Raw genomic sequence first — 24,114 nt, forward strand, 5'->3', positions numbered from 1 at the left:
TGACTCTTAAAGAGTCATTTCGTGTAAATACTTCATAATGTGTCCATGCTCAATTATTTTTTTTTTAAATCGGTTTTTGTTTTACACTGTTATGAAGTGTTTACACGAAATGACTTTTAAGAGTCATTTCGGGTAAATACTTCATATAAGTGTTCACGCTCAAAAATTGTGGTTTTTTAAATACTTTGTGGGATGAAAGGACTTTGGGAGCAAGTAGCCAAATTAGACTTTTTAAACCGATATTTTTCCCAAATGATTTTACCGACAAAGCCAATTTATTGGTGGGTGGTCACACCCCACCCTCAACCCCAAGCAATGGCCCCAGGGTGGGGGAAGGGGAGGCTGTGAAAAGGAAGTCTATGTAATTTCTAAAGTGTTCACTTGCGTATTATTTATTTACATTTGTTTCGTTATGCAACACACAAGTTCAAAATTCGGTGGCAATACCAATTATACAAGTTATTACTCAAAACAAAGGAAAACACTGAAAATACACTTTTTAAGGTTTTTGTGAAATTTACCATTTTTGGAGCGCTACTGCACAAAGGATATACAATAACCCAAAATATTCTCACCAGAAATGAAAAGACCAATGTCTGAACTAACCATACCCGAAGGGAAATTACTCTGAATGCCCTGGCAAGTGCCATTTTGGAGGGATAAAAATGGGGGCAAAATGCAATTTTGCTAGTTGTAAAAACATGCTGTATTATAGGGACTGAAAATAATGTAAAGGAGATTTTTCAGAAGTGTTTTAATTTTGTTCTTGCAAGGGTAAGGATGATACTTTGTCGTGATATAGTTACTTTTGTAACATTACCTCGCAGTTTGGCTTGATGACCTTTGAAAATAACGCAAAAAATGGATTTTTGCAGCCTCAAAATTTCCCCAAAATGGCCAAAACACATAATGACCCGAACCATGGCAACGGGCAAAATATCGGTTTAAAAAGTCTATTTTGGTGACTTGCTCCCAATGTCCTTTCCTCCCTCGAAGTTTAAAAAAAAAAAATCGATTTTTTGAGCGTGGACACTTACATGAAGTATTTACACGAAAATTACTCTTAAATATATATTTATATATTTAAGTATGAAGATATTTAAGTATGAAGATATTTTTTTGGGGGGGGGTTGGGGTTATGCTTTTTTTACTCACCCTGTACGATGATCATTCGCACAGTTAGAAGACGAATTGGGACAAATGATTAAAAATTGCCGAGCCATGTTACTGTGATAGGCACTGACGAGTCGAGTCCAGAAACACTTTTTAATAGAGCCTGAAAGTAAACCGAGGTCACACGACGAGCTTCAGTCTGGACCCCTCGCGCGGCCCGCCTAAATGGGAATTTTACAGTCTGAGTCAGTAAATGTTCCTTTCACCAATTATAATTTTTGACAGAACCAGGGACGGATCCAGGATTTTTTTTGCAAAAAAGAGGGTTCATCAGCAAAACAGTATGCAATTTTGACATATTTTCCATCTGGATACTTGGCCTCCTAAAATCAACCGTTTGGGTGGGGTGGCGGGGGGGGGGGGACTCTGTTCAAATCCGATGATTGTTCTAATCCGACTCTGTTCCAACCCGACGATTATTAACACTACATTACAGAACAGTGTACAAATACCCCCTAAACCAAGCTGGCTCTGTCAGTATTTTTAGAACAGGCGGACATTATTACCAGTATAATTTTTTGGATGGTGTCAGAGCAGGATGAGGGGTTTCGCATTATTTGTAAGGAATTTCTATGAATAAAAAAATGAACAGAGCGGGGGGTATCCCTAAACACCCCTCCCCCTGGATCCGCGGCTGAGAACGTAACCCCAAGAAATCACCCCAAGAACCTCCAAGTCTCCTTGTTCGTTCACGTTTGTTTTCTGATCGCGTACTTGCGTGGGAGCGAAAACGTATGACGGGAAAATTTACCCACACCGCCGATAGGTTCTAGATTTAGTCGGGCTGACTTGAATGCAATCCTCATCAGCGATCATTCTATATTTGTTGTGTAAATGCTAATGTAAATGCTAAAAAAAAAGAAATGCTAAACTTCAAGTTTAATTAAAAACAATAGTACGTCCTAAAAAAAAAAAATAAGTCTCCGATTTAAGTTTAAGTTTTTATCAAATGACCGCCACATGCACAATTGTTTTATACATTTTCATATTGATACCAGTAGACCATGTTCTACTAGTCCACATGTATTTTAGATTTTCGGAAGTGAGAGAACAATTTTCGGCACAATGATTTTTCTTTTACGTCAGGTTATTTTTTAAACAGATTTCATAACTGGAGATGCTAGTAACAATTTTAAAGGGATTTTTTTTACTGGTGATTTTCGTAAGAAATCAATGTACACAAAATTATTGCGAATGTTATAATTTGTGTACGTTAATTTCCTATTCGGAAGCGCGCCACCAGGTGTGAATTTTCAGGTTCTATTTCCCTTAATTATGAGCCCCGTAAAAACGTACTTACATGTACATGTTATTTGTTGTGTGATGTAGAAACCCAATTGCTAACTTTTTGAATCACATGTATGCACATCCTTTGCACCTGCTCTGCACATGTACATACACACACCCATCTTCGTAAACACCGGCAATCGTGCAGGCACGGAACCAAGGGTGGAGAAACCCAGCTCTGTCATTTTTCCCCATAGAAATTCATTAAATATAATGCGAACCCCCCCCCCCCCTCCCCCCTCCCTTCTCTGACCCCGTAATAATGTCCGCCTGTGAACAAAATACGGACAGAGCCAGCTTGGTAAGGGGCTATTTGTACGTAATACAATATTAATAATCGGACTTGAACAGCCAAATGTCCCGACAAAAAAAGACCTGTCTACATTCAGCAATGATTTGCTGATGACCCCCCCCCCCGCAAACATTCCTGGATCCGCCCGTGATCGTGGACCCCCTGTTGTCCATAATCCTCATATTCCTTTGTTTGTACTTGAATCTTTTAGCAACAGCTCTCATTGGTTTTGTACACAAATTTCAATCATGGACCTTCTGTCAATCATGGACGTATTGTTTGTGCTCTAACCCTTTTGTCCCAGGTCCACGATTGCCGGTGTAAACTAATATACTCACCCACGCAAGTACGCGTCTAGTGCATGCATTCACAGCGCACTGAAGTGGAACGCCTGTAAAAGTGTAGCTTGTCGTGCTTCTGGAAAATTGTAAACTAAGCTGTTTCGGAGTACCTGTTCCGAAAAAGCTCTTGTTTTCTTTAATTTGCCCCCCCCCCCTTTTTATTTTTCTTTTCAGACTCCTCTCCATAGGTTTTGTACATGGTTTCTTCCACCCATTACAAAGAGATTTACTGGATTACAAAGAGATTTACTGGATTATAAATAGAGATTTTAATACTGGATTGTAAATACAGAGTGTAAATACCTAACCTGACTTTTATCCGAAACAGCTCTTGTTTTCTTTAATTTGCCCCCCCCATTTTTTTTCTTTTCAGACTCCTCTCCATAGGTTTTGTACATGTTTTTTTCCACGTGCACGTGGAGCGTGAGCAATAATCTATGTTCTCCCCTCATTAATTTTACATTTTAACGGAGAGAAGCCTGGAAACTACTGACAATTGAAGTTACTCTTATTCAAACCCAGGTGATGACTCCATCATCAAGGAACCATTTTACGCCACACCCGGCATCTACTTGCAGAAGGGCCAGACTTACCACATGCCATGCCCGATCCGAAGAGAAGGCGAGAAAGTCACGCTATTTTTGTGGTATCAAGGAAAAGACCTTGTTGCCCGACATACGATTGTAGCGGGGGATACGAACTTCACCCAGAGTGATCGCTTTGAATTGTCTGGCACGTATGGTCTGATAGTCAGGCAAGTTGAACAGAATGATGGCGGAACGTACACTTGTGAGGTCATACCCGATGGAAGTTCCAAAAGCAGACGAAGCTCAACCGATGTCACGATATTAGGTGAGTTGTAGACCTATAGTATTAGTGAATTGATTCCGACGTCATGAATGGCCTAGCATATCGCGTTTGCAAAAGTCTTACAGCGAGGATATTATGCATCATATTATTTATTTTTTTACTTTCCGTTTCTCCTTATTACCGAAAATGCTAACATTGAAGCCCGCACCCAAATCATATTGTTTTTGGTTGGCTCGAGTCCACATATTTCAACACGTTAAAAGCCCTCCATGGAGCCATGTGATTAACAATAATGTCCACACCTGTGTGTTTTGTGTAGTCCCTAAGGCAATATATAGGCTGTGGGAATTTCTTCAGCCAGGTCCGAGTCACTGACAAGAATTATTTTTCTCCACTGTATGATTTGTATACAAACGAGTTAGCTGGACTGTAGGTGCATGTCTCCGTGGGTGGTATCTCACATTCACGTGCTCCAGCATTGGTTATAAGTTGTATGGATTATTCAGGAACATACAGAAATGCAATAAGTAGGCCTTGTAGAACAATCATCATTTGCAGATATTTTCATATTGATTAAACACCTAACGAGAAATACGGTAGCAGCCGAGGGTTTCACTGTGACCACTTTGTTCGAATCCTTTTCTTCAGATAAACAGTTTCCCGTCGTTGATGACGCTGTGGCGACAAGGCAAGAACAGAATCTCACCCGCGGAGAACGACACGAACTTCCATGCCCCGCTGCACTACCAGAAAACGGAAACCGCCGGGCCACTGTTTACTGGTGTTTAGACACCGGGGAGTCTGATTTTACAAGTATCATCGGAGTCAGGTTCTCAGACGAACAAACTAAAGTTTACCTTGAGGAATACAACATCACCGTCGATAGTTCATTGGTTATCAACTCTCTGAAAAGCAACTACAGTCGTTTCTGGTGTCATCTCTCTGTGTCAGGATCATCAGTAAAATCTGGGTATATCGATGTCAACGGAAAAGGTACACCATTTTGGGGTGGTTGATATAGGGAAAAGAGCAGTTGGGAATCGATTTTTTTGTGGCTAGTTACAAATTCTTTCGGAGATTTTGATATAAATAATGTTGTGCTCTCTGTGTTAGGATCACTATTAAAATCTGGGTATATCAACGTAAATGGAAAAGGTATAGGCCTAGGCCTACCCTTTTGGGTGGTTGATTTAGAGAGGAACAAAGATGTGAATCGACGTTTTTGTGTGTGTGTGGCTAGTTACAAGTTCTTTATGAAATTTTTGATAATAAATGATGTTGTGTCTTGTTTTGTCTAAAGTTGGCTTTTTTATTCCTGATTTCCTGTACCAGATACGAGACCAAGCGCGACGCCCACTACTCATGAGCCCGGACATGTTGGAAATGTGAAGTTCAGTGTGATAGGTTTAATTTTCGGTCTGTTGGTAGCAATTGCATGCTCAGTTGCGATTGTTCTATTCATGTGGAAACAAAAGAAGTGCAGGGCTCAGGTACCTGGGGATCGGATACAACAGAACCAGCAAGGTGGCTATCTATGACATTCATAGTGCTCTGCAAACAAAAACAATTATTCTGAAAAGTTCAGTGCTGTTGTTTTAGGCCATGATGTGGTTTTAAAATAGCCCCTATAGCAGAACTCAAGATCACAAATTGTCTCATGTTCACTCTAAAAGTCCCTGATCAGATTTGACCTGATACTTTCATGTTCATAATTACACTGTACATTTCAAAATAACACTTTCCTGGATAATTACAGGTATAATTTTAAACCAGAAAATGTCATTTAGATCAAATAGAACCCGGGATCCGGGTCCAATATGACCTGGGTCTTTTTAGAGTACTGTTTGGATGAGCCCTTATTGACACATGATTTTGCGTAATGGATGGTACAACTTTACAAGACTACCCTTAATACCAGTGGTAGGCCTATATGCATGCAATTAGTATTTCGGACCTTTTGATCCATGTTTCAGAAACAAGTGTTGATCCGATTACAAGTGAGGGACACCAAGATGAAACCACGATGGCGCCTGGAGGTATAATTTCAAACCAGAAAATGTCATTTAGATCAAATAGAACCCGGGATCCGGGTCCAACATGACCTGGGTCTTTTTAGAGTATTGTTTGGATGAGCACTTATTGACACATGATAATGCGTAACGGATGGTACGTACAACTTTACAAGACTACCATTAATACCAGTGGTAGGCCTATATGCATGCAATTAGTATTTCGGACCTTTTGATCCATGTTTCGGAAACTAGTGTTGATCCGATTGCTAGTGAGGGACACCAAGATGAAACCACGATGGCGACTGGAGGTATCTGTGTTTTGTTGGGTTTTTTTTTCGATTCAAAAGGTTGTCTTTTACTGAAATATAAGGGGATGGGGAGAAGATGCGTTCCTTTATAGTTGTACGTGATCGCCAACAGTTCCAAAGAGCCCAAGGGTATATAGATGCATGTGTTATTTATCCATAGAGTGACTTGTCGGTTTTGATTCTTCACTTCGTAGATCAAAATCGTTTCAGCTGATTTGTTTCTCATTTATTTTAGACGAGGGTTGTCACGAATTTACACCTTTGACTGAAGCCACTGGAACTGATACATCAGGAGATTCAGGTGGGACGTTCTGTACAATAATAGTACAATACACAGAAATCAAGTAATGAGTATACCTGAACAATCCCTTTCATATACAACTGTGTTCCATTTTGCACAAATAGGCTGTGCTGCAGTAGTGCCAATTCAAAAGTCCAGTCACAAGTTAATAAATCCATTCACACGTATAGTGTCACATAATAGAGGTGAACACTAACAAATGACCTTGCAAATATTATTGTCACCGTCCATTTGAATAGATTGTGAGTTGAATTAGGAATGCATGACTCATGGGGACTTGTAGGGTTTTGTGAATTGATGGACTTCACTATAGCACTACAAACAGGTAAAGCAGGACACAAGATTATTCAACAGTAAGTGTTTGATATTGGAATGAAAGTATCTTGTGAACAACACAGAGTTCTGAGATACATTTGCTTAAAATTACTTAAATGGAGATCGGGGGTATCCAATGATATTATGCAGGGGAAAAGTAATTAGACCTTCTGGTATAACATTCACGATGAATAAAGCAAGACCCCAGTGACTTTTTAAAAACCTGTTCCACGATGGAAGTGTAATGCTTGTTCGTTTTTTGAACTTTAAAGATGGTACTATACGTGAAAATAATGGTGATCAGTTAGTACTAATGCCACCTACAGTTAATGCAGTCAATATCTTCCCTGCAAAATATTCCGGCTTTTTCAGAAATGCTCACAAACGTGTTTTTTGGTTTTGGTCAGATACGAAAGACGACGAATCGTCATGTTTGACTGCAGACACTGCAGCCAATACGCGTCATACAACAAGAGGTTGTGATAAGAGAGACCTAGAATTGAAATCAGTTTTACATTGAAGCGCAGAAACGAAAGGGCATGTTGCAATATGTTGGTGATATGGTATTAATATCAGTAATCTTTGAATCTGTCAGATCTGAAAGCAGATCAATCGTCACCATGCAAGTACTGCAGCAAATACACCTAATACAATGCGAGGTTTTGGTAAAAGAGAAGTATACCCGTTTAACGTTTTAAGTTGCATAACGCAAGGTGTTGTCTTAATAGTTTGGCGATTTGGTAATGTAATAGAATAATCCTGACAAAACTAATTTGAATTATTGGCATGTTGCTTTGTCCTCGAAGTCAGACGTTTATTCAAAAATTTGTCGGGGATTTCCCAACCTTAGCCCTGGTTTCCTGAGCAGTGCGCGAAACCTATGTCAACTATGAAGTCAGTGAGCACATCTATCGTCGAGTTCATAGGTAGAACAAGCCGATTTGATCATAACCAATATGAATGCATACAAACGGCAATGTTTTAATTACACGGGTAGACCATACACCAATATATGTTGCTCATACCCGTGTTTAATGGATTTGGTTTCATGGAGTATGTCGAACAATATTACGTCTTTTTTGAATTCATGCTAATGCGATGATTTACTATTTATGAATTTTTTATTACAGTTGTTAACAAAGAAGATGGAGAAATGACACCTGAAGACAATACACCCTTGATGGCAGGTAACGAAGCAGATGAGAAAAGAGGTATACATTTTACTTTCTTCGAAAACATATAAAGATGACATGATTAAGCAGTCTCCAAATAGTAAACCATGAGATCTTGAAAAAGAATCGTTTTGATCGATTGCATTTCACTCTAAATCGCCTTGTCCCTATAGTTCTCAGATAGAGGGCGTGTATTTTCACTCTAGAACAGTGATGTTCTTTCTTCTGTAAAAGAAAGAGTAATCTAAACATTTTGATACTTTCAGGTTCAAAATTACACTGTACATTTCAAAATAACACTTTCCTGGATAATTACAGGTATAATTTTAAACCAGAAAATGTCATTTAGATCAAATAGAACCCGGGATCCGGGTCCAACATGACCGGGGTCTTTTTAGAGTATTGTTTGGATGAGCCCTTATTGACGCATGATTTTGCGTAACGGATGGTACAATTTTACAAGATTACCCTTAATACCAGTGGTAGGCCTATAAGCATGCAATTAGAATATCGGACCTTTTGATCCATGTTTCAGAAACAAGTGTTGATCCGATTGCAAGTGAGGGACACCAAGATGAAACCAAGATGGCCACTGGAGGTATTTTTTTTTCGATTCAAAAGGTTGTCTTTTACTGAAATGTATGGGGGAGAAGATGCGTTCCTGTATAGTTATACGTGATTGTCGAACAGTTCCAAAGAACCCAAGGGTATAGAGATGCAAGTGTTATTAATTCAAGTGTTATTTATTTTGATTCTTCACTTCGTCGATCGAAATCGTTTCAGATTTGTTTATCATTTCCTGCTGATTTGTGTGTTTCCACTCTAGCACAATGATTTTCTTTCTTCCGGAATTGAGTAATCTAATTTTTTTTTTGTTTACAGATAAGGTATGCCTGAAAAAGCAAGGGAGCAGAGAAGTTGATATAACAGGTTTGTTTCAGTCATAAGAGACGAAAAATATAGATTTAATTTTTTCCTGGGCCCAAAGGGCCAGTTCGTAGTAAGTCGTCTTTGTACTTATCTGATTTTACTAACACTTTGACTCACCGACTAACTCTCAATTTTAGCCAGGCAGTATTCGTATATGAATACCTCGCAGCGTCAATGAATGAGTTGAATCCAGCCCACTGTGTAGAACAGATGCATGAACAGATTTCTAGAGAATAGCCATTGTGGGCCATAAGTATTCATTTATGTGCAGCCTGGGATCAGCTTTACAGGACTTGCCTTGTCGTGTTATAAGGTTATCAAAATGCTGTCTAAGAAAGACGTGCTTTATTTGTTGACCAAAATTTAACCAACATCATTTTAATGTGTACCTTGTTTTATAGATCAGGAGTTCATTTGGAATTACCTAGGACAGTTGATTACCGAGCCTGCTCTCGAGGTGAATAATATGAGTGGTTTCCGGGATATCAAAGACGTCATCAGTATCCAAGATGGCGGCGTGGTGGTCATTGATTTAAACGGCTTGCATCGATTCACGGTTGAGTATCATTATCGTTTTATTGATCTGTATTCAGCTTTAGGTGACAGTTGTTACATTTGTGTTGCAGATTTTACGGATGGCAAGCTGCTGTTTGGTTTGAAATGGGGTAAACTTGTAAGTTTCGATATTGCAAACAAGCAGATAAATAACTTTGGCTCCGTCACCCCAGCAAAAGATAAGATAGTGCGATTGAATGGTATAGCGGTGAATAGTGGGTTCGTGTTTGCAAGTGATCACAGTGGGAAAACAATCTCAGTTTTTGATCACGAGGGTGTGTATTTGAAACGCTTGGATGCCACAAGTATTCAGCCAGGGTCTCTGGCACTTCATGTCCGTGAAGGGGCGCAAAGTGTCTTCGTCACATCGGGTCTAGTAGTAAAAAAGTATCATATTTCCGGAGACAAGAAACAAACCAAGATGAAACAGACTCACCATTTTGACATCGACAAAGAAACTCTAGAATTCAAAAGATTCAAACCTGGTCATATCTCCGTGCAAGAAGACAAGCTTTTGGTGGTAAACCATCTGAAAGATCCCGGGTTACTGCAGCTTTTACAACTGAACGTTTACAACGGGGCATTCATGCATAGCATTATAGCTAAGGCACCTGGTATTCGTGGCGTGAAGTTCATCAGTGGAGACAGGATAGTTCTCTATTCTCGTGACTCAGTTCACGTACTTAAAAAGGGTGATGCAAAACAGTAATAGTCATTTATGATGAAAGCCTTCTCATACAAGACCTGGTTTTTAAAGCGCAACACTAAGAATTCAATACCCATGATTGAAAACAGGCATAATTTAAGAGCCTTCTGGAATACTCAAAGTGATTTTGGCAAGCAAATATGCCGTTACAGCTAATTGCATGGGTAAGGACAAAATATAAAAAAAAAAAAAAAACATCATCAAAAACTGATTTTTTTTTCCTCACTATAAAAATGTAATATTGTAAACATTATAAACTTTGAAGTGTGATTTTTGTAAAATAGCCAACGAGCGTCTAAATATTTCCCGATTTTATTTTGTCGATTTTGGCAAAATATTAAAACATTATTATAATATTGTTCTCAAATGTATTAAAGCGTTGTAATGTCATTAAAATGATTATGGCACTTAACGTGGACAAACACGTAGGACTGCGAAAGTCGAGGGTTATGACCTGTCAACCCTCTGTTTATTACATGCAATTTTGTAATCATCGTGTGAACGTTGACCCTTCGGGTATAATTTGCATAGGGATTTTCCACAGCCTAAAATAAAATGGATGATTATGAACAACCACATAAAACCATGCTTTCTATTGGTATGAGTCTGTAATGGTTAACTGCTCAGTTCTCGTTTAGCATATCATGCAGGCGTATACTAGGGTTCTCGTTTTATAGCTGCATATTTCGGCCGGCTGTATGCACACTTCATGCATTTACATGTATTAAGTACGTGTGTATTGTACTGTTCCCTGGTTGTGTGGCTCTTTTGTTTGTTATTGTTGGTTTTGATTTGTTTTGCCTAAAAAGCTCTTTTAATACATTTCACGGAACGGAATATAAATTAGTACAAATTCGAGACTAGAAGTCCGTCGTTTCCTTGTATCATTTGACTGATTCCATTCGCACTGCAGTTTGGTTTCCTTTTTTAGCATAATCCACAAAGTGTGATAACATGTAGGAATTGGCGGGGATGCTCCTTGTATATAACTGTTGATGCATCTCGGACCAATGCAGTCCGTATACTCTGATGTTTGTGTAAACTTTGATTGCAGCCAGTTGCACAGAGAACGCTGTTAAACGGATATGAACAGATTTGTGTATTGATATAACATTTAGACTACGGTTACTAATGCGTATAGTCGTGACTACAGTCAATGTTTATTCGACCCAAAAGGTGAAGGGTCGTACAATCACAATGACAATGTAAACAGTTTCTTATTTTGCTATCGTTTAGCTGCATTACTGAGTCTGCTGCTCTAGGTGTGATGCACGTTCGAATCGCACTTTGCCCCAGACATGCCTCGTTTGTCACGGATGTTGATTGGACTATGACCTGATGGAGTATCGATCTTTGCATTAATTCCTTTTCAAATAAGAGACAGAGCATCATTATGGTTTAAATTAGGCAGAATTGTTGCTTTATTTACAGCGGTACTGACACTGAGCTATGTAGATTTTTGAATTTCTGGATATTTTCAGAGAAGTAACATGTTTTTCTTTGAGCCTTTCCACTCACTGTATTTGCATATTCTGGTAATTTTGATTTAGTATTAATCATTTTCGTTTACTATATTAGTGAATATTCAGAAAATGAGAGGTTTGCGGAAACCGCACGTACGAATAATTTCTCAACTAAGAGAATGGTTCTGAAAAGAACCAGAGGTATTAACTTGACGTTTCGGTCAGTATGCTCTGACCGTCTTCAGAAAAGAATTATTCAGATTTCGATATTATTCCACAAACGTACTGGGTATACAAGTCTTGATATAATGTCTTTACATGCACAATTTACGCTAGATTCTGTTTCTGTATACCACATAAGCATGTTGATTTCTGCATTTTTAAGCATGTATAGACTTTGCTTTTATACAATCTAATGTACTGCCCGCAAGGGAATCACATTTCAACAGTTGCTGTACATCCATAATTTATATAGCTCACGTAATTAGCTAAAAGTGAAAACAGTAAAGTCTAGTCTTAACTGTATTGCCAAATTATTTTAGACGGAAAGTTTCATGATTTCCTACTTCAGTAAATGTATTTGTTTCTATGATATTTCAAAATTTGCTGTAGTACTTCCGTTTACAAATTATAAATATACTACGAATAAATTCATGTTATTATCCGCCTTATAGATTTCGTGTATTTTACGTGCTGCTTTATTCGTATTTTGTGCTTAATTAACCTTTAACCTTTTTGGAGAAATTATATCAGCTTAATAAATGCATTTTAGGGTCACCCCTAAGTGTCTTTGTAAAAGCACTGTGTTAATATGTAAAATATATATACATGGTGGTGGGAAAAAGGAGAGAACCCACATTTGACAGAAATGGTATCAACTTACTCAACAAATTTGCAATGTTATTTTTTTTTGTATATGTAGTGAAGTATAGCTCTAATTGGTGACAAAAATCTTTTAAGAATTCACACAAATTGTGTCACCAAAATTACTGTTGTCCATGTCTAAGTCTAGTGCAGTGTTTTTATCGTTTTCAGATCAAGCTCCGAGGCTTAGTCAGGCGGATAGAATAAACCCGTATCCGGACAAACTGGTTTAGTACATGAAATTTGTCAACTGCCATATCTGAGAGACAAAATATAAAGTTGCAATAATTTTGTTCGTTACTTATTTTAAATATCAATGTTTTAATACCATTAAATTATTTTTTGTTACATATGCTCAACGAGTAGCTGAAAATTGCTTTCAAAAGTGGGTTTCCTTCTTTTTGCACCACTCTATACATCTATTTTGTTGAAATATTCGAAAACACGTACACTCGGCTTCATTACAATTTGCCATCCGAGTTCTCTCCAAATAACACTGACTTTGAAAAACAGTGTATTTTAACAACTAGAATTCCAGGAGAAACCACGAATAGTTTCAGTCACAGAAGCTGTTTTTACATGAGGTGGAATGGAACTCATGCCATGCAAACCATGGTCAGACGTTAATTTGAGAAAAGTAAACATCTTCATGTGTACTTGTCAGCCACAAAGTCTTCCATTGCCAGGTATATCTATACATGAATAAACCCAAAAAAAAGAGAAACACATTCTCATTGGATATTTTAATAAAGTATGATTGTCATTTTCAGTAACATTTACAGGGCACATGCAATATAATTGTTTAAAATGCAAAGACCCAAATTATACAGTCTATCTTTGTTCCCTGTTCAACCTTATTGTTTTGCCATTCAAGGGGGTTTCAAGGGTATTGTAATGCTGTTTAGTTTGGTTTATTTGCTAATGTGAATTTCCATATTCATGAGCAAAAGTGTGTTATTATTTTAGGTAGAAACATCAATGTTTTTTTCAGCAGCACATGTTACATCTGAACAGCGCCCTCAGATTTCCAGAAAAGCATGGCCAAATGTTTCGCTCGTACCCTCCGCCCTGCAAACAGGACCCTGGGATACTCTGATGAGCTTTACAGAATCTTGTGAAGGAAGTGGCCTATGACCTATGTATAAAGCATCTGGCTGCAGCTGTTCAAGACCGCACTTAGACAATGTGCACAAATGCTATCCGAAAACGTTCCATAGAAATGCGCACATTCCATACCGGATGTGATTTATGTTTCATTGCGGCCCATGTGGACACAATTTTGAGCATTGCATAATGCAATCCGACCGTTCGTGACTCAAAATGGAGCCCGACCAAGTGACTGGAAGTTGTAAATTTACAACACATGTAAGTTTTACAGAATTTCCTACATTATTACGCTTTTCAACGAGAAAAAAAAAACATCTCGAAACTGGAATTAAAGAGTAATAAATCAGTCTTAACAGCCGTTTAAAACTTTGCAAAGTCATGACCATGATGACGCGCAGGTCACAGGTCGCGCAAAATCCAACCAATCAGATCGTGAATTCATCAGAGTATCCCAGCGTCCTGTTTGCAGGGCGGGGGGTACGAGCGAAGGCCAAATTTGAACGTTTGAAAAAATGCACTTTTCAATACCATTAGCCAAAAGGACATGTCGTATAATTTTCACCCATTTAAAAGGAGAAGAGAGTTGCACAGAATAACTTTCCTAACAAGAATTCCTTGCATGGACCTTTGAATCATTTGAACCTTAAAGTGTGTACAGTGCAATGTGCCGCCAAGATCTTGTTGTTAGTTTCGACCACATGGGCAAGAATTGGGTAATACCATAGAGGATCATTTTCTGACCTCATTAAAAAAAAGGCTTGGCCTGACGTATGCCAGTATTTGTCTATTCCCAATCATCAGATAATAAATGAAATGGCTCACCTGCGAGTCGGGAATCATAATGTCCAAGATCCTCTTTAAATTGCTGAAAGACGGGCGACGTGTGGGGGAAATTCTCCAACACTCCTTCATGACTGTATAACTAAGAGCGGAAAAAATCAAACATTTGGTACGCAGACCTTGGAGATCTGCATGGAAAAGATTCAGTGATTGTAAATTGTAATGATTGAATTTGCAATATTGTAGCTATCGCAACAAGTGTTTTGTGTTTGTTAATAACTTGAGAAAGTAAAATTGTCATCACAGGCTTAGTCCTCAAGAGCTAACAATAATTAAGTTAATCACATGTGAATAACATGTCCCAGGTCAAGGGCAAGCTAATCAAAATGAATGTTGTCACAGTCTTATCTTTGAAAGTAAAATTGTAATGATTGAATATGCAATATTGTAGCTATCGCAACAAGTGTTTTGTGTTTGTTGATAACTTGAAGAGGTAAAATTGTCATCACAGGTTTAGTCCTCAAGAGCTAACAATAATTAAGTTAATCACATGTGAATAACATGTCCCAAGTCAAGGGCAAGCTTACCAAAATGAATGTTGTCACAGTCCTACTTTTGTAAGTTTTTGTTCCCTCATGTTACCCCTGACCTCACTTGGGATTTAACTCATTAGTGTAAAATCAAGTAAATACATTTCCATAGCGACCAGTAACAAATACCCATAAAAAAAACAAAGTACCTTAAACTCTCACAGGTGTTCAGGCTGCACAGAAAAATGATCAACATGTCGTTGAGAAATTCTCAGCCAAAGAAGACCACCCCTAAAACTAACGATATTCTCAAACTGTTTGACCCAACTGCATCTAAACTGCTCAGAATTTGAAGCCCCAAGTCCACACCAGAGGTGCAGTGCCATGTGTCTTCAATCCCCCAATACCATGACTCAAAACTTTCAAATATAGAATAATATGAATTTATAACATGAGCTCGATGGACGAATTTTTCGCAGGATGCAGGATTTTTCGCTATTTTCCCTCAAGCCACGTTTACAGCGAGAGGATGGATCCATGACTAAAACTTCAACAAAATATTGAGAGAAGCAAATGATCTGAGGTCGATTTCAGGCATGACCCATGGACGGCTTGTATACGCATGTCATAGAGCGTCCTCATGACGTGAATTAAATTACAGCTCCTCCCAACCCCAATCCCAATACTTTGTATTCTCGAAATTGATTTTGTCGATCGATGGTGTATCGGCCCTTTGAGGTTTTGTGAGCTTTTGTTGCAGATACGCCATTGGTGAACCCGTTGAAATGCTGTTGTCCCCCTCTCTCCTTCCAGTTCCGCCCACTAACAAAAATACTCTCACGGCCTAGTGCATGCATGGCGTGGCGTCCATTTTGTAAGTCTTTATAGGATGCACCCAAGTAAATCAATTCCCATACAGACCAGTGATGAATACCCGTACTTCACAAATCTTTTCGAAATACTCAAAATTCTCACAGGTGCTCAGGTTGTACAGAAAAATGATGATTAACATGTCGTCTTTCATGGTGGGTTGACCAGTGACTTTTTGCGAAATTCTCAGGAAAGGCCACCCTAAAACGAATGACATTTTCAAAACTGGGAAAGAAGCCATTTTGAAAAATGATTCCTCCACAACATGACTAAATGGCGCCATTATCCGACCCCATTGCGTCAGAATGCTCCAAACTAAAGCCCCAAGTCCATGCCAAGGTGCAGTGCCATATATGTCTTCAATCTCTCAATTCCATGCCTCACAAAACTCTTAAATATTGAATAATTTGAATGTATAACATTTAGTCATGAGCTCGGTGGACGGATATTTGGCCTAATTACTGGGCTGCACCCATATGATGGACGTGAATATACCTCTGGCACACAGAGATTCAATTCGTATGGTTAGCCCGAAATCGTTTGGGTACTAGATTTCTCTAACTGCTAGGCACCCATATTTCAGATATTGGGTTGACTTGTGTCTTAACTCAAGCCCGATTTCGTAAGAAGTCCATTACTCACAGTTGTTTGTTGCAATGGGCGGGAGTGGGTAAACGAAACCCCTCCACTAAGGCGTCAATTATTTGACTTGCGGACATTCCACGGTAGGGATGGGCGCCTGAACAAAATAAAGAAAAATATGAAGAAAAAAAATGCACCACATACGAAAATGAAATATTAAGTGCAGAGTTCGATCCACAAATCTGTTTTTGGTTTGGAACATTCGCAATTCGCACAGAGCAAGTGGAAAAAAAAAACAAATTACGATTCATTCCTATTTAGGGTCCTGAGCTAATTGTGACTGACATTGTTATTTTGTTGCATTCCATGGCTATTACGTAATACGCGTACACGAAGTCCGAGTTTGCCGGTGGAACATCTCTTTCAAACTCTTCGAAGCATAGCCTGCCATCTTGGGTCCCCCATGACGCACGCGCAGTAAACGCACTTTTATGGGGGACAAGCTGCTTCTTTTGAATGTTTTCCGAGTTAAATCAGTGAAAATAAGTACTGTATTTTCTGACCGATCTTTGAGATTTAAAGATTTGTTTTCCCCTTGGATTGGCCAACATCCAAAGAATAATTGATCATTAGGGAAATAGATGATATAATTAAATATACAATTCAAACTGCAAAACGTTTTTGGGTATCCAAGATGGTCGATCAGATGCTTCAAGTCGAATTGACCAATGAGCAGCCAGTCCAGTTATTTGTAATATAATGAGGTCAGTTAAACATACCCAGAGTGACAATCTCCCACAGCAAGACACCGAAGGACCACACATCGCTCATTGTGGTGTACGTGTTCTCAACAAGACACTCCAAAGCAAGCCAGCGTACAGGAATCAATCCCTGAAATATTGAAATACAAATAGAGGTCAATAAAGAAATTGGACAATAACAGTTTTGGATGTTATGATTTTGGTAAGGGACACGGGATCGAAAGCCATGTAAACAAAAAAGAACATCCAGGTTGCCATGCAGGATACCAAATATATGAGCTCACGAATTGTCTGTACATTAAGAAATCGAGGTCCTATATCCACAAGCTTACACAATTGATCATGAATGACAGCCTAGACATTCTTTTTATTGCCTAGTATTCAACTGAAATGAATTTAAATGAATGTTACATTATATGTCCATGCTGTCATTGCGAAAAGGAAAATGTACAGTGTTTACAATACATTTAAATACAGTATGGCATGTACATATAGTATCAAATTATTTAACAAGGGACAACATTTAGGTTTGGGTGAAGCAGCAATCATTTTGTTCCCTAACCTTGTGACAGGCAAAGAGACAGACATGACAAAAGACTACACCATCATCATGAGTGTGCATGTAGGTGATCAGAGATACAATACAAAAGTAAAAAAAAAATGAAAATTCATGAATATGAAAAGTGTAAATTGTTGGCATTATAACGATATTTTATTGTGCTTATAGTGTTTTTTTTCTACCATTATTGAGGCAGTTAAGAAGACAGCAAGAGTCCACTGGTCTAAAGAAATTGTAATTATAGGACACTTGGCATGTTGACATCTAAGAGTAAGCGCATTCTAATGTTAAAACATATATGACTTCAACTCATAAAAAAGACGAGGCAACATAAACCTGAATTCAGAGCCCTCAAACGTGTACTCAATTGATTCCTAACTGCTATTAACTGGAAGTCCTTTCATACATGCGTGAATGCAATGGACCTTATTTAGCCCAGTTGTTAGCGTGATGGGGTAATCCTATATGACAGCACTACCCGAACCACAATTGACAGATATTTAGTGAGTAAGACAAAGAGGTACACAGACGTTTATGTTGGCAATCTCTTGGTCCAGCAAAAGAAACAGCTACCTATCAGTCCAGAATATGGAGGAGCATGGTCGTCGCGAGGTGGGGGGGGGGGGCAAGGGGGCAAAGGGGGAGAAAAAAGAAAAAGGCGCGAAGTCATATTTTGCTGTTAATTTTATGGGATGGTGGTGCAAATGTCCTTGCCCACCCTCGAAAAATGATAAATGGAGAGTATGCTGGACAAGTACATGTTTTTTTGTTTTGTTTTGTGGTTTTTTTGTTTTTTTTTGGGGGGGGGGGGACTTAACCCCATTCTGGAAAAAAATCCTGGCGACGCCCGTGTGAAGGAGGGATTCATAGATCCAACTCTTGATATCTTGCGAATTAAGTTAGTCTGGTTCAGTCAGAATGCTATGGTTACTTTACCAGGGATGTTCTCTCATACTGTTCAGTCTCAGAAACGTCACGTGCCAATCCAAAGTCAGAAAGTTTGCACACAAGGTCGTCGCTGAGAAGGATGTTGCGAGTAGCCAGGTCACGGTGAATGCACTGCAATGACAAGAGCATGAAAATTTGTCCTTACGCAACACATGGTACTAGTCTTCAATTTGTTGTCCTAGCGGCAATTGATCAACGTTTTGTACAACGTTTGGTACTCTCCTAGAGAAGACAAACTTTTACTCCAACTTTGTGCAACTCTTTGTAATATTTTCGAAGAAAATCTCAACAGCCACAATTGTTTTAGAAAAGCTTTTTTAGAATTTAAATATTATCGACCTTTTGCATTCCCCAGTCTTTCTTTTATTTGTTTGTAAGGTTATATTAATTTCGCAATACTAAATGCACAAGAGGTCTACTCATGCGTACATCTTCATAGTACATCTTCAAAGCATACATCTTCATAGTGGGCAACAGATGGACTTTATTTGCCAAAACACAGAAAATAAAGATTGGAGTTAGATTCTGCTCTGGGAGTTTGTCTTATGACGAAATGTTTCTTCTATTTCGATTTGACCCCACGTACCCCCATGGTGGAGAGGTAGTCCATTCCGTTGGCAATCTCAGAGGCAAATGTCAAGAGCTGGAAGGGGCAAGCAGGCTGAGCGCCCTCAACGGGATCATCTCTCCAAGCGTCCTTCTTATCCCTCAAGAATTTCTGTAAGTTGCCCCCAGATATATACTCCAGTATCAGGTAAAACGGTTCTGTAAAAAAGTCAAATAATAATGGCATTTTGGAATGTGGGCGAGTACAATACTATAACTGATATGGGTGTTACACGCTAATTGGCCAAAGCGCCTATAGGCTATATTAAAGCATCTACCCCTTTGGATCACCAAATGCATAGAGGTTTTTTTTCACTGAAAACAACGATCTCCCTAATGATAATAAGATATTCTTTGGATGCTGGCCAGTCCTAAAAACCTCAAAACCTGGTTAAAAAACCTCAAAACCTGGTTATAAAAGAAGTCTACATTTCTTATTTCGTCCCACCTTGACTCTGAAGAAGAACAAACAAAAAATCACTTGTACTGTGCTGACTTCATATTATGGGTGATCCAAGATGGCGGCCGCTGCTGGAATGCGTGGGAATTGTCAGTAAGTGCGTGTAAAGTATACAGCTCCCCAAAAGGTCAATCGGGGTGTATGGTTTATGAGAATAAATCAGGCCAGCGGAAACCAAACTGAAAGTGCGTCATCTATTCGTGATTTGTTAACCATTACTTTACAAAAAACGAAAGCAAAATATTAGTTCAATACCAGGAAATGAACGAGATGCTTAACACAGTTGTACCTTACTTTTGGCTTTCAAACACGCAATGTTTGTTGCTGAACACTATCAAACAAATGCAAGTCTATTGATTTGGCAAAGCAGATGTGTCATCAAGTAGAAAAGTGGTTTGGCAAACACTTGTGTCGTGCAGGAAATGTACAACATTATGCTTTTGCTGCAATTTTTGGAAATAAAAGGATTTGGACAATTATTATGTTGTAGAAAAAGCGGAATAACTAAATATGAAAAAAAAAGAATAAAAAAGTTTTCTCCAACGCTGGTCAGCGTTGGAAAAATCCTTTTTTCCTTGAAAATGTCAGCACACATGAAGCCACGATTTTACAATTTTGATTCAGATTGTAATTCACTAACAATCCAGTAAGGCATTTCGTGATAATTTGATAATTTCGTTTTTGATGGTCGCAAATGCTGTACATTCCCTTTAAATTGTTCAAACGTACACACGTTTAAAATATCTCAACAAAACGAAAATTAAAATTAATTGTGCTTGCCAAAACACGCATAACTTTTTAAACTACATTTTCCACTGAAAATGGATCAAAAGGATCGATAAAAATATATTAGGTTAAATATATCATGGTTGACTTACGCGTCTCCATGCAGTAGCCCAGCATGGACACGATGTTGGGATGTTTCATTAGATCCCTCTGAACCGCGATTTCCTTCTCGAAATCAGCGACCACATCCGCATCAGCCGACTCTGAAATAACCAAGAATAAGATTAAATTTTATTTTATTTTATTTCATTTTCCCTTTCCGTCTTTCCTATATTGATTTGTCGTTCTTAATCATCTGTCCCGACCATGATGCCGCTCTGTACAAAACGCTGAACGAATAGTCAATAAATGAGCTGAACTAAGTACCAAATGTACAAGGTCGACAACCATTCAAACCATATCTCCAAAAGGCAAATTATAGTCAACTGAATTCAGCTATTAAAACTGATTCGTTGTTTATTGTCATTACTAAACAGATGCACAAATGTCAAGCTAACAATTTGGGGTCAATATGTGTATATGCTTTGTCTTTTGAAGGCGTAATGGAACCTATACCCACCAAATAGAAACGAATTTGAAATCATTTGTATGATACATTGTACATACACCTGAGTGGAAAATTCACTAGTTCAGAGGCATCAGGGACAGGGACATTACCACACATAGGAAGTTCAGTGCATAAAATGACTCGCATAAAAATGAAGAAAAGGAATTCATACATTATTTTAGAACATGACAAACCCTCTACTCGAGTGTAAATTCACTCGATCCAACAATGACCGTAATAGCGTTTGCACTTAAGTTTCAGCTGTGAGTAGTATTTTTTTCCAATATAATTTCAGTCTAAAATTGAATTGTTTTGGCTCAGAATTGTCTTGTCTCTTGTTTCACTAATTGAGAATAAAAGAGAACACCCTTCCTTACTTTTGAGTATTTTGACGGCCACGTCTACTTTGATTCCCGGACAGTATATGCCGTCAGCCGTGGCTCGATAAACATGGCCAAAGTTCCCGCTGCCTAGCACCTCATGCAGGGCGATCCTCTCACGAGGAAAATCGTAGTCTCTCTGTGAGCGCCCGAAAGCCCCTTCGTCAGCAGCAGAAACCTCCTGGCGCAAAAAAAACACAAACGCGTTTATCTTAAGTTCACATTTCAACTTAATTTTGGGCAATCGAGAATTAAAAGCTATGCTTTACCTTATCCCTAACGTTGTTCCAGTATGTATTTTGTTCATTTATGATAAATATTGGTTTGAATGTAATTTCTATCCAATATAATGCATGTAATTATAACATCAATTTTGTATACGAGGAACAACGTTGAATAAATGTCTAGCAAATTGAATTGAAAAATGAAAGATAGACAATAATCAAAATGGAACATAACCTAAAGTTGTGATAATTTAATTATAGTTGGGATAGGAAAACTGCTGGCGGAGGACTTCGTGTCAAAAAAACCAATTGTCTGAACATTATTGTCTTAACATCGATAGCACAGCACCTCGGTAATGTGAATGCTGTGGCACGTGCTATGTGTAAATAAGTAGAACTGTATCCTGCCATCGATTTCATTTATTGTTTTAATTGACTTATTACTCAACAAAGTCAAAATGACCCGACTCTATTTGATCCAATCCTTATGAGGTGAAAAGATGACACTGTGTGAGATCAAAATGACACTCGACTGGATCATTTTCCGGGTCCTTAAACCGGAAACCTGGCAAAGGTGTCATTTGGACCCGAGAAAAGTGTTATTTTATCCTTAAAACAAATATAAGGCAAAACAATAAAGAACTCGGATACCGGGTCAACACCGACCAGAGTGTAAATCTCATTAAAAAAACCCAGATAAAACCATGCTTGGGATATGGGTGACCGAAATTCAATTTAAAAAAAAATCAATATTAATTGCAATTGACATGTGTCAATGTTGGCTTGAAATTGGCCTATCTTTTGTTCTCTACATTTTAAAAAGAACGTTGAATACATACCGTCAAGCTAACTTCGTTTGACGTTGCGACCTCCTCCTTTGTACGAGTCTGCTGGTATTTTCGTCTCCTGATGCAGAATATTGCAATGGCAACGCAGATTACAACAGAAGACGCAACAGGAATGATGACAACAGTGGGCATGATGGGAAGCCTTGTGACGTCACTGACTGGCTCCTTGGATGTTGACAGAAAAGTGGTCGCTCGTTCAGGAGTCGATGTTCCTAGATCTAAAGAAAAAAAATGCAGTAAAATGTCGGTTAGTACTTAAATCCCAAAATGTTTTTTTTAATTAATGTCTCGCAAATATGTTGGCCATAATGAAGCCTCCACGATAATGGAGCTATTGTCAAGTAAACTGCTGCTTACGAAACGTTTGTTAACTTCACAGAAGCCAAAATTGCGCTAAGTAACCAACCTTGGTTGGTTTCAGGAAGAGATGTCTTGAAAATTGATAAGGCACGTCATTGCTTGAACGGCAGTACTTGTTGCTGCTTGAAGTTTACACAGGTATTTATTTTATTTTTTTATCATAACACTTACTTACTGTTGAACAACTTAATGAAATGATCAAAAGCTTTCCTTGTGATTTTCTCAATTGCTGTGCTAATTTTGATTTCATTGAATGCCCACCGTAGGCCTAACTGTTTTTTTTAATATACACAAAACACTCCATTCATATTTCTCGGACTCTTTAAACCCCATCTCCGGCACTTGCACTTACTTGGAGTTTCAATTGACAGATACACTGCTACTTCTCCGTTATCTGGAAACACTACCCTGCATATTATTCTGCTCGAGGAGTGATTCTGTGTGATATTCAAGCAGATTTCAGTTGACGCCTCCCTGTACGTGTTGTTTCCAAGCTCCCAATCACAAGTACCCTTTATTTGGTCTTGTTGGCCCTCTTTTTCAATAAGCCACGTGATGTGATTGGCTGGATTTATAAAACCAGACGCGTTACACGTGAATCGGTAGAGATGACCAATCTTCACGTTAACATTGTCCTTGACTACTTTGGAGTTCATCTCAAGAGTGAGACTCGGCGCACGTTTGTCTAAAATGAATAAATTAAAAAGAAAGAAAAAAGCATTTCCGTTATTTGTTCTCTTCCGTCTGACTAATGGCTTATTTATTTAACTCTGACTAAACTTAATTGTTAAGACAGTTCATCCCGCTTACAGTAATCTCGTTGATATAAATTTTAAGAGACTGTGCGTAATTCACACATTCAATTAGTGTAAGTAAGGGGAATCTGCTGCGTAAAACACAGTATTTCAAAATGATATACAGGAACTTTGAGTAATAATTAATTGAACCATAAAAATAAAGTAATGTACGGTCGCTCTCCTCTAACATTATCATCACGTATTGAAGAAGTTAATAATAACTGTATACACATTCAAACGACCAAGGTTGAGATATCCAAACATTTTGACACTGATTTTGTTTTTATTTTGTAATTTTGTATTTATTTTTTGTATTTTTTTTTAATTCAAAAAAAAAAAATTAAAGGGAAAATACAACATTTGCAAACATCAAAAAATAAAACTACCAAATCATTTTACCTTGCTGGACTGTTAGTGAATGACAGTGTAAAGCATCCTGT

At 38.3% G+C, this 24,114-nt stretch overlaps 2 protein-coding genes across 2 annotated transcripts; one reads left to right on the forward strand and one right to left on the reverse strand.

The window, feature by feature from the left end:
- The first annotated feature begins 5,926 nt into the window (after window positions 1-5,926).
- Window positions 5,927-10,205, forward strand: LOC119727884. Its single transcript, XM_038199996.1, has 6 exons — window positions 5,927-5,939; window positions 6,459-6,524; window positions 7,970-8,026; window positions 8,547-8,609; window positions 8,894-8,941; window positions 9,343-10,205. The coding sequence occupies exons 1-6, from the start codon at window positions 5,927-5,929 to the stop codon at window positions 10,203-10,205; spliced, it is 1,110 nt and encodes a 369-aa protein (XP_038055924.1).
- Window positions 10,206-12,884: 2,679 nt separating this feature from the next.
- Window positions 12,885-23,533, reverse strand: LOC119727983 (fibroblast growth factor receptor 3-like). The gene is made up of 10 exons (XM_038200097.1): window positions 23,230-23,533; window positions 22,509-22,735; window positions 21,443-21,626; window positions 20,611-20,721; window positions 19,253-19,431; window positions 18,655-18,777; window positions 17,178-17,289; window positions 16,459-16,555; window positions 14,459-14,558; window positions 12,885-13,221 (listed from the first exon to the last, which is right to left on the reverse strand). Exons 1-10 carry the CDS (start codon window positions 23,531-23,533, stop codon window positions 13,177-13,179), a joined length of 1,482 nt encoding a protein of 493 aa, XP_038056025.1. The 3' UTR covers window positions 12,885-13,176.
- Window positions 23,534-24,114: the final 581 nt, after the last annotated feature.

Source organism: Patiria miniata, unplaced genomic scaffold, assembly GCF_015706575.1.
Source record: "Patiria miniata isolate m_02_andy unplaced genomic scaffold, ASM1570657v1 HiC_scaffold_1, whole genome shotgun sequence".
In the NCBI taxonomy this organism is placed as follows: Eukaryota; Metazoa; Echinodermata; class Asteroidea; order Valvatida; family Asterinidae; genus Patiria; species Patiria miniata.